The 14,642-nt window shown below is 41.1% G+C and overlaps 2 protein-coding genes across 2 annotated transcripts; one reads left to right on the top strand and one right to left on the bottom strand.

The window, feature by feature from the left end:
- Positions 1-1,256: 1,256 nt before the first annotated feature.
- Positions 1,257-2,955, top strand: cdkn2aipnl (CDKN2A interacting protein N-terminal like). The gene is made up of 3 exons (XM_080509186.1): positions 1,257-1,479; positions 2,494-2,599; positions 2,686-2,955. Exons 1-3 carry the CDS (start codon positions 1,268-1,270, stop codon positions 2,692-2,694), a joined length of 327 nt encoding a protein of 108 aa, XP_080365312.1. The 5' UTR covers positions 1,257-1,267; the 3' UTR covers positions 2,695-2,955.
- Positions 2,956-3,314: 359 nt separating this feature from the next.
- Positions 3,315-11,238, bottom strand: ube2b (ubiquitin-conjugating enzyme E2B (RAD6 homolog)). Its single transcript, XM_080509382.1, has 6 exons — positions 11,080-11,238; positions 7,498-7,578; positions 6,661-6,686; positions 5,581-5,670; positions 5,137-5,225; positions 3,315-5,034 (listed from the first exon to the last, which is right to left on the bottom strand). The coding sequence occupies exons 1-6, from the start codon at positions 11,121-11,123 to the stop codon at positions 4,906-4,908; spliced, it is 459 nt and encodes a 152-aa protein (XP_080365508.1). The 5' UTR covers positions 11,124-11,238; the 3' UTR covers positions 3,315-4,905.
- Between the last annotated feature and the right edge of the window lie 3,404 nt (positions 11,239-14,642).

The following is a 14,642-nucleotide window of genomic DNA, read 5'->3' as shown; positions in this document are numbered from 1 at the left end:
TAAATCTGTGAGTTTTTAAAAAAAGTCTTGTTTTCATATGCAAGAACACTAAGAAACAGAATGTCTGAATATATCCAAATTAAGCCTTTATCAAAAAAGTGGTTTAAAACTGGTGGGGGTTTTTTTTTCCCCAACTTTATAAAACATATCTCACAGAAAAGAACTATTGATATTGTGGTATATCCACTGTGACGCAACCGAAACTATTTTACAGCATCTTGCAGGCAGAGTGGTGAGGCAGCAGCATAAAGTTTTGTGCTATTTCTGTGAGGACAGGAGGTGAAAGTACTTCAAATGAACAGTTGCAGCTACAACTTGCAGAGGCACAACTGACAATATAATTTTCCTCAGGTGCTGAAAAAGACAAGGAGTTTTAAGATCGCGAATGTACAGAATCGGTTTTTACAGGCACTCAATCAATCAGGTTTAAAATGTATATTTTGGAAAAGTTAGTGAGGCAACTTTAAACTACAGCTAAACAATTCTGCAATAGGTTAAAGATTATGTAAGATCATCTTTTATTGATTTACCAATCCTTACCCGTTTTACTGTTTGTGCATTAAAATGCCAGTACTGCATCGAAACAAAAACTGTGTCTTCTCTTCATTCTCTGTCACTTCCTGCAAGTAATTTTGTCTTTGAACTTTTAAGTTTCTGTTGTTCTGTAGTGTTTAGTTGTCTTGTTGCTATAACATCTGATGCATATGATTTTGATTCAAGTCTGGATTAGTGCATGTTTATCTCACCAATCCTCATGTATTGTCTGTTTTTGATCCAACAATACTTTATTATCCCCCATGGGGACATTTCTATTTTCCACAATTGCCCATTCTATTATGAGTATGTGGCTCTGCGAAGGGCTGATGGGGGTCAAGGGTTTTGCTCAGGGACCCACAGTGATTACCTGTGAACTCATGATCCCGAGCACCCCTTCTCTAACGTCCAGGCCACCACTTCCCCAAATGACTTCAGTGCTATAGATAGTATGAATACAACTTTAACCATGTTTACTTCTGTGGTATTCATTTGGTGTATCAGACTAGATAGAAAAAAAAATAAAGACACGTTTTTCAAATGTATAATATAACTTGTAAGAAAATAATAAGATGTGATCAAATTGCGTTCGCCATGTTTATCAGTGCTTCACTCCACCGCTGAGTGGCGCTGTTTAAAACAAAGCTCAGTTCAAACTGCACCACTGACCTCCTCTTGCTTGGACCGGAAGTGTCTGTTTGTTGACTCTGCTGCGGAAGAGCACAAGAGAAAGATGTCTGTGCAGGACGTGGACGACTATCTGAGGCAAAACCGGGCCGAGGCTGAGAGGGTGGACACTTTCCGAGGTTACTGGGAGAGTGAGAAGCACTGGGAAGCCCGGAGAGAGTTCATCCTGCGGAACATGACCGACTTCGACGACGAGCAGCTGGACCATCTCCTGTCTCTGTCCATGGTGTGGGCCAACAACGTCTTCATGGGCTGTCGGTACGTGAACGCAACGTATCCTCATGAATACTCATTAGTCTTTAAATTTGACACATTATGTGAAAAGGTAATTCTAAATGTTCAAATCTAGCATTCAAAGAAATCAGATTGTTTGTACTCACGCTGTTTGTCTTCTTTGCGCTTTGTGGTAAATGGTGAAGATGTGCACGCTGCTGCCGACTGTGTCCGGAATCGGTACTACAACAACACAGCGGCATTAGAGCGCCATGATACAAACATGAACATGTTTTCTCTCTTTGCAAAAAAAACCTAACCTCTCATTATCCTACATAATAAACCTGTTACTTGATGGTATCTGAATTGAATATATGTATTATTCCCAGGACATCTTAAATTAAAAACACAGACAACATGCATACAGATTTCCAGTCCTTCTACATTGTGAGCCCCTTTGACTGACAACACAAAATATACAAGTTTTTTAAAATACAGAAATAAAAACTGCATTCATTTGTCAAGACTTAGATGTGGATTTCCTCATAATTTTATGTAGGCTGTACAGTTATCAATAGGTTTTGTAAAAGGTATACCCTGTACTGGGCTTTGTCAAAGTTAAGTCTTTAAATGGGGCAAACTGTTGTAATATTGATAAATATGTGGACAAAACTGACAACAAATTTAAACGGTGTCAAATGAAGGTGAAGTAAATAATAAAATAAATAGAAAAGACATTAACCAGTACCGTGACCCATCTACTCATTCATTGTCTTTACCAACTTTGTCCACAGTGCGAGACCAATGTTAGTCTTTATTAGTAATCTGACAATGCACTTTTCATTTTAAATTAATCAAGGTAAGAATGTGAATAATATTCCCAGGTTGTAAAAATCAACTATTAGTTACTGGTCTTGGTTCATCCTGTGGGACTCGCCTTGTAAACAGTGAGAGCTGATCATAGTCAATAACAGTTGGAAAGCATTGTCCTGTTAAAATAAAATAAATCACATGGTCGATCTGAGGTTATAACACAACACATCCCCTCATCCATGACAGGTACAACGCAGAGCTCGTGGAAAGAGTGCAGGGAATGGCTGAAGGCATCGTGGTGGAGGATGCACCAGTGTTCAAGACAAGAGACGAGATTATGAAGAAGCAACAGGTAATTAAAATAATAGATACTGTATATAAATACTCTGTTGGTTATCAAATTATTCACACCATGCACGTGTTTCTGTTTTCCCGCAGAGTCGATGATGTGAGTCAAGACTGACTGGACCCAGGCAGTGATTTTATGGTTTTTAAATGGATGCGATGAGTTCAAACACTGGAACTCATTTTTTAAAAAGCAGAGACTGACTTTTTTTACAAGTGTTTTTATCAGTGTTGAAGCTCGACTATCTCTATTTATGGTCACAGTTATTTTACTGCAGTGTCATTGTTTTAGTCGGTTTTACTTTTTAATAAATGAAGATGCTGATTTGTCTCACTGAAGCAGAATAAACCACTTGTGTTGTCTTCTTACAAGATTGCATTGTCAATGATTTCCATGAGAAATAAGTGAATTTGATGCTGAGTGACTCATGAGGAGCTTGACTTGGAAGTTGCGTCCAAACTGAGAGGAGCCAGTTGAGTTGGGTCAGATATCCGATGAGTTTTCCTCTTGGTCACTTTCCGTTGGAGGTGTACCATTGATGACCGTCAGGGAAGAGATCCAGAAGATGTATATCTTTGTTTCTTCACAAATAACCATTGTTCAAAGGTGAGCCATCTAACTAAGTTGATGTTAATATAATAAAATGTAGTGACTAACGGGTGGAAACAATCTTTCAAATGTATCAAGCAGGGGGAAGAAATCCATGTCAAAGTCTGAAAAATGTGTTTTATTATGTTTATACAGCATATTGTTATAGTATACATTTTTTTTGTTTAATTCACAAAATTTTATAACATATCCCTTCTGCTTATTAGGTGAAGTAAGTCACTAACCACAATATGACCTATACTGTCTAAGAAAGGAGGAAGTCTTGTTTTCTGATGACTTGTCTTTCACGGATTATATAGCTGGAGTCGGGCAAGTGGTGAACATATGCTCAAGTGGTGTTTTAATTGGGTCTGAATAAGAAATCTGAAAAGGGAGACAAACGCAGGCGTGAACACAACTCGAGCCCCCGAGGAAAGCGGCTGATGTCACCGTCTTGTAACAGATCAAACTGTGAGCATGAAACCGTGCGGCAGTTTGCCCCATCTGTCCACCTAATTTGAACTGCCCTCGTTTACAGCAAAAAGAAGACAAACACACTGGAGCAACACTGCTTTCATCCTCTTTGTTAATTGATATGTCAGCTTAAGAGAAGCATCAAAAGCACCGACTCCTCATCGCGGGCCGTCACGAGTCACAGGCAGCAAAGTGTCCGAAAGCCGTTTGTAGGTCTGTGGGTTGGGGAAACTCAGGAAAGCATGTGGGAACAAGGGAGAACATTCAACTTATTTTAAAACTATATTCCTGTATTTGCCTTTTTAATTTGGTCATTATGCAAAAGAACTATAAAGGTTTAATATGCGAAATGAAATCACAGGATCGTTTCCAGCGTCCCGCGGTTTCTGCTTCCATAAAACATTAAAAAGACTTGAAAGTGCACATTTTAAATTCCTACTCAACGGACACTGATTTTATTGAACGGGGACTGACGGAGAAGGGACAGAGGACAAAAGCGACACGGCGAGCGTCACTTTCTACCTCAGAGCAGAAAGTGATTAAAATAAAAAAAAAAACTCTGGAGATGGCCAGCCGGGGAGTCGTGATTCATCAGTGCTAAGGAGACTTGGCACTGCTGCAGCCTGTGACGTCCGTGAGCCCAAACCTACTGTGTCTCTTAAAATAAACAGAGTTATGCTGGAAGAGGGCAGGAGCTGCTCTCCGTCAGCTTTAACTGCGGCCGAGTAGAAACGACGCGACCCGACGCTGGAAGGCTTTTCAAATACGCCGATTCGGTGATCAATGAGCCCTTTTCCAGAACAGCCAAGTTGTGTTGCACACCGGCAGACAGAAAAGGAAACAAAAATGAAAAGAGGGGGGGGTGAAAAAAAATAGCCTGTAAAACTTCAATCCAACCAAACAACAAAGATATATTACAAAATTCTGTTAGCAATAACTTATTTCACATCATGCAATAAAAAAAAACAAAGCAAAAAAAAACAAAGTAAAATTAAGGACAAGAAACAAAGATTGATTTCCCCTCTCTCATTTTTTTTTTTTTTTTTAAATGTATTGGCAAGCAAGTTAATGTCCATTCGGGTGTTGGTTGTTCTTTTTTTTTCAGGGTGGCACTTGAGTACTTCTGATATAGTTGCTGTTTTGTTGTTGTTGTTTTTTTTTTTTTGATGATGAGATAAAAATGAGAGACTGAAGTACAGGGACGATGAAGAGAGGGTGATGGGAGAGAAGAGTGAAAGCGCGACGGAGGCTCAGACGTCCACCCAGCTCTGCTCCACGATGGCCGTCACTCTCTTCTCGTACTCCCGCTTGTTTTCCTGATAGAGCTGCGCGGCCTGGCTGTTGGCTGGACTGTTTGGGTTTGGCTCGTCCAGCAACGACTGCGGAGATAGAAACGACGGGGAAACGTTCACAGAGAGCCTGAAATCCCGCCAAGCTTATCGACATTACATCACAGTCGGAAGAAGTGAAGGGCAACCGACCTGGATGGAGGTGAGAATGGACGACACGTCATACGTAGGGCTCCAGCGATTCTGAAGAATGTCTAGACATATACTGCCATCTGCGTAAACTGAAGAACACAGAAAACAACAACAAAATCGTTTATGTCACATTACTTCGACTGGTTTGTTTTTAAATTACGTGATGGGACAAGTGGAAAATATTGCGACAAGTAAAAACACACATCTATCTATATATATATATATATATATATACCTTTGAGGACAAAACGGGACTGATACTTTAATTGGTATTTTAATGAATTTATGACACATTTAAGTAATTAACAGTGTATTTATTTACTGAAAACCTCTATTTAATGAACGTACAAACGGGAACTGCAATCTCTAGTTTGGAATGTTTGTTTAAAACAGAAGCGGTCAAATGGTGGCAGCAGTGTGTGTGTGTGTGTTTGAGCTGCTTACCATTTGGGTGAAACATTCTGGAGACGAACCGAACTGTGGGAGGCTTGTTTGGGTACTCCTCCGAAAACTCTATCAGAAGCTTAAACGTTCCTGCAAGGAGAGGGGGTGGGGGGGGGGGGGGGGGGCAGAGGAAGCAGGAGGGGAATACAGATGTGAATGGCTGAGGGAGTCGGTGAAAGCAAGAGAAAGAATTATGCAGCTATAAATATCCCGGGCACGAGAAACACTGGGGCAGACCTGGAATCTGTGGTCGATGACTAATATGACCAAGACAAGAATCGACTAAAAACTTCTAACATTTCATTCAAACCATGTTGAGAGGTCAGACTTTTTTTAATTAGCTGAATTTTCACAATTCAGCAGCAGCTGATATAATCAAAATACTTGGTGTGTTACAGAGCAGATTGTGCCGACTCACTCTGCGACTCCAAAGCGACGAAGGCTAACAAACGTCACTCAGCGACACAATTCATAGACATCAGAGCAGAGCGATAAATTAATTAGTGAAATGGTTCATTGAATGGGCTGCTGTTGGGTAAACTAGGTACTGGAGTCAAATTTCAAGTTCACAATACAGACCGTAGCCCTCTGAGATTTATGCGAGTGGGTGCAGTGTGGTGTTCCAGTGCAAGATGCAGATGCTAATGAACCGCCGCCGATTATTATTAGACTAATGAGGACTTTCAAGAGGACACTTGTTGGGCCCAGATCTGACACCCCTGCTCTAAATTTTAAAATGAGCTTGTAAATTGCTCCGTCACCGTTTCTGAACATGTGCGGTTTAGAATGAAACCCTATGTTAGTGTCCATTTTCGGAATGATCAACAGCAGGAGGGGGTGAAAAAATATCTATCAATCAATAGTTCTTAGTTTATCATTTCATCGAGGTTCAATTAGTAGGTGGGTTTTTTCTGTGCAGACCGATTGTCTGGGCGGAGCCCCGCTGCCTCCGAGGATGTACCCAGTGGGTTATTATAAACAGAACGTCTTCAACTATACCAAGCAGAGTTCAATCGATTCCAGACCTCGGATGGACGCGAGCCAAGATACACTTCAAATATATCAGCATGCAGAACTTACCGTCTTCAAATGGCGTTCCCACCGGCCTGCAGGAAAGGGAGAAAGAGTGAGAAACATTTTCCAAATTCCAGAAGTCCCAGCCAAGACCTGCTCTTGTACATAGAATAACCGTTAAAATCTCTCCTTGAGGGGGGGGGGGGAGAGAAGCTCGACGCAGACAGCAGAGCTTCTATTTACTCAGCTCTTCACATTCATACAGTCCCAGTTCAGGAGCCAATTACAACAGCTGCCTTCACATTTTACATTTCTGGCAGCTTTCCCTTTGAATTATTTGGGAAACTAATATCAAGTCTATTTTTACCCCCTCGTGCCCTGACCGGGGTTTGTTTTTGTTACACCTTGCTGCTCTGCGTCAGCTTTTCAGTTACTTTGCAGCTCACCCGTTTGTTCTTGTTTTCAGTGTTTTGTTACTTTAACTTCAATCCCGTGATTCGAGTTCTTCTCACAATTAAAGAAAAAGAATGAAATCTTAATCTTAGATGAGTCACTCTCTTTTCAGCTGTCCAAAATTATGCACCAACTGAGTTGGGAGTCACGGGCGTGCAAAAATAACTCGGTTCCATCTTTATCCATCCTTCCTGTTCTAATATGCGTCCTTGTCTCAATAACTTCAGTCGCTCACGCTTTCTTTCCATCAAACTCCCACTGTGACGGAGACTTTTCCAGACTGCGACAAGCACGACTGTAATCAAACAATATTTTAAAAGCAGTAGAACAGGGTGTGTGGGGGGGGGGGGGGGGGGGGCGGCAATGCACAGGGGTAGGTGGGTGCATCAAAGTAGAGAAAGAGAGAGAGAGAGAGATAGAGGGTGGAGTTGGATTTAGAGCATGACTCACCCAAAAATTACAGCGTTCCAAAGCATGATGTTGTTCTCTGATGGTGCTCCGCTCACGCCGGTGGGAGGATCTTCTTGAAGTCTGTGACAGGCAGAAAAAGAGACGTTACAAAAAAGGCTGCCAAGGAAAGAAAGGTAAAAGGAAGGAAGCGAAAGGAAAGTGAGAGCAAAAGGATAAAACTATCTGAAAGAAAGTGATTGCAAAAAAGGCAGGAGGCAGAGGGAGAACCACTGACACGGGGACGGATAAGAGCACGAGGGTTTTTAATCAACATCTTGACTGCAGGATAATTATCAATCAGACCACGAACTGCTGTATCAACATCACTTTCAAGAGACAGCCAGACTCGCGGGATCGACTGCACACAGCGTCCCTCTTGCGGTCACACGGCGCCGCTAATAGGCGCCGTGATTGCTCATCTAATGCCCCACTGTATGGCGACGGTGTCTTCAGTGACCATCAAAGCCCCGGCCGTGTCCACGCTAAGCACTTTAACTGCTGAGTCGTCCTTCACCCGGGATGACTTATCGCTGACATTTGTTTCCTGGATCAACCAATCCAGACGAGGCAGTGAGGAGAGGCACCCCGAAGAGCTTCTGTCAATACGTGCTGATTTTGTTACTTCTGTCATCAGTGATGTTTACTGAACCCGGTGTTTGTCCTATTCACTGCTGGTGAGGAGGAGCTCACGTGTATCTGCAGCTGCAAAGATGAAGCGAATAAACTTTATAGACGGAGGAAGAAATACGTCTAACTACTTGCTGCTTTGGTGATGTTTAGCAGATGCAGATGTGCTAGATTGACTTGTGAGAACTAAATTAATACTTTTATCTATTGTTTTTAATGAATTAAAACTGATAAATACAATCGAGCTTCAAAATATTTGTATGATCTACTGTTTTGTTTTTCCCCAAAAGGTGTTAGTGGGAAACACGTAAAACATGTCTTTCCCCTTCATTTTTGCCGCTTTCCACTCCAATCTTATGCTTCATCAGAAGGCCCAAAAATAACCACAGATGAATTAATCATTATTGAAAATCATGACGTCTGCAAAGAAATCAGCCCGGGGCTGTCGGACTGACACGAGTTTCTCTGTGAATTGCAGTGCAAAGGTGCCACGGCAACAACTGCCTAGCAACAGCAGCGTCAACAAATCAAAACACACAGGTGCTGCAGGTTGAATTAAGTTTCCAGCAACATGTTTCCAGCTGATTAAGCTACTGACCTGTGCCCGCTAATAAACAAGCTCTCAAAACTGGACCCAGCGGACCACACCTTGCGTACTCAAACTGAGCCATTACAGCAGACCGAGAGCTCATTGACTGAGCTTTATATCGCCAGTGAATAAAAAGTGAAGTCCAGGAATCACGACAGACCATGCAGCCCCACAACCCAATGGCCAGTGTAAAAGCCGGTTTACTAAGAGCTTACAGCCATAAAACAAGGTAGGCTGATTCGTGTGCAGATCCATGTCTAAGTCCCTTGCTGCAGACAGACCCACCGCAATTAACCTCATTTACAGTAATCTGCCTGAGCTCTGTGCTGCAAGAGGGATGCTCCACTCAACTTCACTGCTCCACACACCAAAAGTTACTTTATTACTTCGAAAAAGGAGATTAGAAGAGGTATGGGACAAGTGTGGGGGATAGGAGGAGACAATATGACGGCTAATCTCGTTTTGATTGTCAGAAAATAGGAGTGTTCCTAATATCTGAATAATCACATGAACTATTTACACACAATTATTTATGGTACAATTTCTGAAACTCAAATCAAATAAATACACATGAATTTAGTCTTGGAGAAACTGTAATCTATAATTTCAAATGAAATCATTATATGCATCTCTTGTGTAAATTTTGCTATGAAGGACAAAACACCACATTATGAAGGCAAATCAATGACTTTATTCATATATAAACTTGACTAAAGTCAGATTATTTACCCCAAAGTTATAAAAAAAACAAAACAAAAATGTCAACAAATGTCAGTGGGAATTCACATACATTATGCTAAAATAGGTTATGCGTGTTTGCATGTGCTCCCTGGTCATGTCTGGGGTTTTTTTTGTTGCTGGTACTTAAATTTCAACCCGGTCTTAAAAACAGGGTTGTTGGCTTATTGATGAATCCCCCAGGGAGTTGAATATGTCCGTTTGCCCTATGATAGATTGGTGACCTGCCCAAGACAACTAAATAACAATAGTGTGCCCAAACTCTTGGGTAGATGCGTGCATGGATGAATGGTGAGGTAATATTAACGTAAGCCAGACTAACCTTCTGACGGAGATAAAAATGCCAAAGGAAAGCGAAAGCAATAAGCAAACGGGACAATGCATTTTATGTAATACATTCCATTTCACATTTCTATCATCTGATCGAGTTATTCCATTACAGCCCACCTCAGGCTGAAGCTGGGACGCAGGTTGGACAGATAGAAAGTTACAGTGAGTGAGCCATTTCATATCTAAATAGTAGCAATCCAAATAATCACAACATCCACGTTTCACAATACTGAAAGAAGGAAATGATTTGGCAGACGGATGAAACAATTGAGGTTAGACAATACCATACAGGCCTCGATTCAACTGGCTACCTCTTGGTATGGACGCAGACCAATAGCAGCATTCACCATTGTGCTTTATTTGCCTCGGTGTCACACTTTACCACCTGGGGACTGGCACAACAGAGTAGAGTTACACTGACACCTTATCCACCCTGATTCAGCGGCTGTTCTCAGTAGAATGGCTTAGCATCTCTTTTTGTCCACTGACGTGTGTGTGTGTGTGTGTGTCTAAATAACACACAAGCACACATCGTGTAGGATGCCATATGGAGCTGGGCAACAGACTGCATATGGCAGTTATTACAAGCAGCTCCACCTGGCAGGTGTATTGGTCCCAGGAAGCCAGGAGGTGTTATTTCTTTCATGTCAAAATACAATGGATCAACAGAGAGATCAGGCATTTCTTTAAAAACAGACACCACGAAGTGGGTGGGCAGCTGAAATCGAGCACATTGACCACAAACGATAGGGTTGTGCAACACCTGTAAGCCACGTTGCTGCCATGGGCTGAGGAGACCACAACTTGAATTCTTGCACCCTATTTATCAGCAGACAACTTGCAGACTGCGCAGAAAAGCTTAATAAATCCTGTCACGTTTGGCTCTTAATCGGATCGAGTCGACCCAAGACTCCCGATTTCCTGGATTTAACCCCACGTCTGGCATCGAGGCCGACTCCAGCCACCTCGGTTCACCTCAGGTAGCTGGAGCTCGGGGAAATAAATGACAAGACTATCGCTATTCACCCTGGCACATAAAACACTGCAGAAAACAATACTGCCTGCTAATATCCCCAAAATGTAGATCCACAGCCTTCCTCAATATGCAAGACAGCAGGACTAGCATACACCGGGAGACATTAAGCACATATTCCTCACAATAACTTCATCCTGTTTAGAATTTTTTATTTTTTTATTTATTTTATTGAACCCAGTATTGTTCGCAGCTATCGCCGAGCGAGGCTAGCATCGGTGGCTAACGCGGCTAGCCGCACAACAAACACAAAACGACGGGGTACCTTTTAAAATCTCTCATAAGCCGTCTCCTCGCCGGGGTTGACATTGTTGGAAATACGTATAAAAAAAAGAAAAAAGGGGGGAAAGAACGGCCTACAGCAGGCGCATTAAAGCTGGATACTATCCGAAACAACCCGGTGTGTTCTTCCGCCTGCAGCCCTTTTCTTCTTCTCTCAAAACAACTGGCGAGCTGCTAAATATGGTGACGTCGGTTCTTACCGAGCTGTGGCGAGAGGAGGAACAGCCTCCTCTGTCACAAACATGTGCAGGTGAACCCCGAATTCCACCTTCTACCCACGGCTCGCATGTCGGGGACGTGTTTTTTTTAATCTGTTATCGACAAGTTGCAAACCGTGCAAGGATGATTAGTTGGGCTAAATAAATAACACACAGGCCCGGCAGCCAGAAGTGCAAGTTGCTTGTTTTACAGCCTCAAAAACACTAACACACAATCTAAAATGACCAGAAATGTAAAAAAAACAAACTTTCAATTTTAACTATATTCAAGAAGCGACAAATATTCCTATCATTTAATATACCAAGTGGAGGCATTTCTCAAAGGTGCATAATGTGATCAGAATTGGCACAAATAACTACAAAAATTCTTAAAAGGAACCACAAACAGGTATCAAAGGTACACAAAGGTGGTGAAAACTTTCACACAGGGACACAAAATCAGACATAATCAGACACAAATCACACTGTCACGTAGAAAGATAAAATGATGCAGGACGACAAATGATCACAAACAATGGTCACTAAAATAAACACATAAGGTAAAAGAAAGGATTCAGAACAACCACGGAGAGGGACAAAAATTGAACATAGACACACAAAACGATAGTCACAAAATCGAGAGTCTACAAAGAGGGACAAAAAGAAATTGTCACAATAGAACCAGAAACATATGACCACAAAAGATGTAACATAGTAAGACAGAACAATAACAACAGATGCATTACACAACCAACCAAATTAAAAGTACAAACCACAAGGTACAAAGATAAAAAGACAAATTAACAACAAGGTGAGAGTTTTATTAACTTTTGGTTAAAAAAAAGAAGAAAAAAAATGCTAAATCCACAAACATGATTGAGGGATCACACAGAGATAGAAAATGTCTGCAGTTTCACAAAAAACTGCACAAGAAGAAACACAATAACCTCTGAGTGGCTCATTTTCTCACTTAGCAGAGCCTCAAAAAGAAACACACAGAAAAAAAAGTGGAAACTATCGCAGAGGAGCACATCACTCCTACAAAGATTGCTAAAAAAGACACTCAGCCCAAAAAATGACCAGCAAGAGTCATATATCAACCATTGGAACCAATCCCAACTAACTAAAAGCAATATAACGGCCTAAAAAGATGTATATAAGACTATTAGAATAGAGTCCAGAGTATGAATCACACAAAATGATACCAGTAGAGTGTTTACAACGTGATCTGTGCATGTTATGCAAAATGATCAGGGCACAAAACAACAAACACATCTGTAAATGTATTATATTATAACTACCATGGGAAACAAACAACAAAAAGTGTAGAGAGAGACACAAAAATATAAAACAAAGAAAGAAAAAAAGTATCTCACAGGACCATAAAAATGACCATCAATACTGATAAACGTGACAAAACAACGTTAAGTCCTGTGAGGAAGGTCCCCTGCAGCCCCGTTTCCAGCGGAGAGCTAATAGTCAGTTTCTATTTTCAGCTGCGTGTTTTCAAAATGTCTTTAACTCTTAAGAAAATCCAGGCATTACACAAAATGATCAACTGTCAGCGTTGTCATGGTAACGGTGTGATTTATTTTCCGACTTTAAGGATGCTCATGCAGCGAGGTGCAGTCCAGTGTGGGCTTTAGTGCACTGTGCTTTATTTACTTCACCAATTATCCCAGAGGCTCTTTTTTTTTTCTTTTTCTTTTTCTGCCATGTTGCTAAGATGACAGAGAAAATAGTGATGAATAGTTAGAGAGTTAAAGACAAACCACACACACACACACTACGCGTCACCATCTCTGTAACCATCTCTTCTTGTAGACTGATTAACAACAGTGTTTAAGTAGAGAAAAGCTTGTGTTGAACAATGTCATCTACCCAATGCAGTCATCAAACTGTGACTTATGGACAGATGACGGGGGAAAATAAAAATTAATGTGCGGTAGTCTAATAATCTACTCAGCAGTAAGTGGCTTACCCTAAAATCTACATAATCCAGCTGGAGCTAATGCACTCTGTCTGCATGGTGCTGCTTGGAAAGTGATTAGCATCAAGTCAGCAGAAATATGAAGTGACTTTCTTACACTGAGACCTTCGTTTCAGGACATGCAAATTGCCTCAGAACCTTCATTAGCATAGAGGTTTTTGCTCCGAGTAGCATTTATCCAGCTATACATTTTTCTGTATTTCTATGAACTGACTGCGAATGCATTGTTCGCCTCAGCCATACACACAGAAACACAGTCAGAAAACATTACTAACAAGAAGAAAAGCAAAAGTTGTATGCAATGTTATTCGACTTAAAGCTGCAGGAGGGGAAAGTACAGTCTGGCTGCGTGGCCAGTCCGTCACAGGGCAAACAGAGAGACAGACAACCGCAAAAACACACTGACAAAGGATAAAAACATGAATAAAACATGTGCGCTTGATATTACTAATAGCAGAAGAATATTTAACTTCCTGCCGCATGATTGCCTTGTGTGTTTGTACAGTGGTGGTCCTTGAAAATTATTAACATCATTATGACAAACAGGATATGGCAATAACTCCAAATATAACAGACGCATTGTAAACATCGAGCGAGTTTGATTATGACTTGCACTGAGATAAACAAAGAAAGATATTATTTCTGTCTCTGTTTTCTTTGGTTTCATCGTCGTCTGATTCCGTCTATGGTTTCTGCTCTCCCTGTTATCTCTTTTATTTGCTTCTTTCATTTCTTGTCAACAACTCTTGCTTGCATATTTACAGCCTTTGCATTTTAATTGACTCAGCTGGTCGGATAAATTTAGTTTCATGAATTGTGGGTACAGTGGTAGATAAGAAGAAACGCTAAACATCGAGTCAAATTTGAGATGACTCATCCATCATCCATCCATCCATCCATCCATCCATCCATCCATCCATCCATCCATATAGGTTCAGAGTGACAATTAATTCAAAGTTCGAAGTTTTTCCTCCATATCCCAATGTCCTCCCACGGTCCAAATGCATAACTCTGAGATTACATTTTGTCAAAGTGTCCATAGATGTGAGTATGTGTCATTTTCTGTCCCTCCTCGGTATCCAGAGAAAAACCAGATGCGAGTTGAAAGCATGCAACCTCCACACCACAGTGAGGCAAGAGTTCTAACAAATCCTCATAACAAGTTGAAATATATTCACATGATATTCTGTCATTTTTTTTAAATTATGCATCGTTACTGTTTTTGAAAGGAATAATGGAATGATTTTAAGTATTGCAGAGTCTCTGAGATAAACTTGTGATTTATGAGGTTGTTTTCTCCCCTTGTGCTCCCAAAACCTGTAAATTCTACATTTTTAACACTTGTTGCCGGCATTGGAA

The sequence above is a fragment of the Blennius ocellaris genome, assembly GCF_963422515.1.
Source record: "Blennius ocellaris genome assembly, chromosome: 14".
NCBI classification, from domain to species: Eukaryota; Metazoa; Chordata; class Actinopteri; order Blenniiformes; family Blenniidae; genus Blennius; species Blennius ocellaris.
This window is presented reverse-complemented; position numbering and strand designations above follow the sequence as displayed.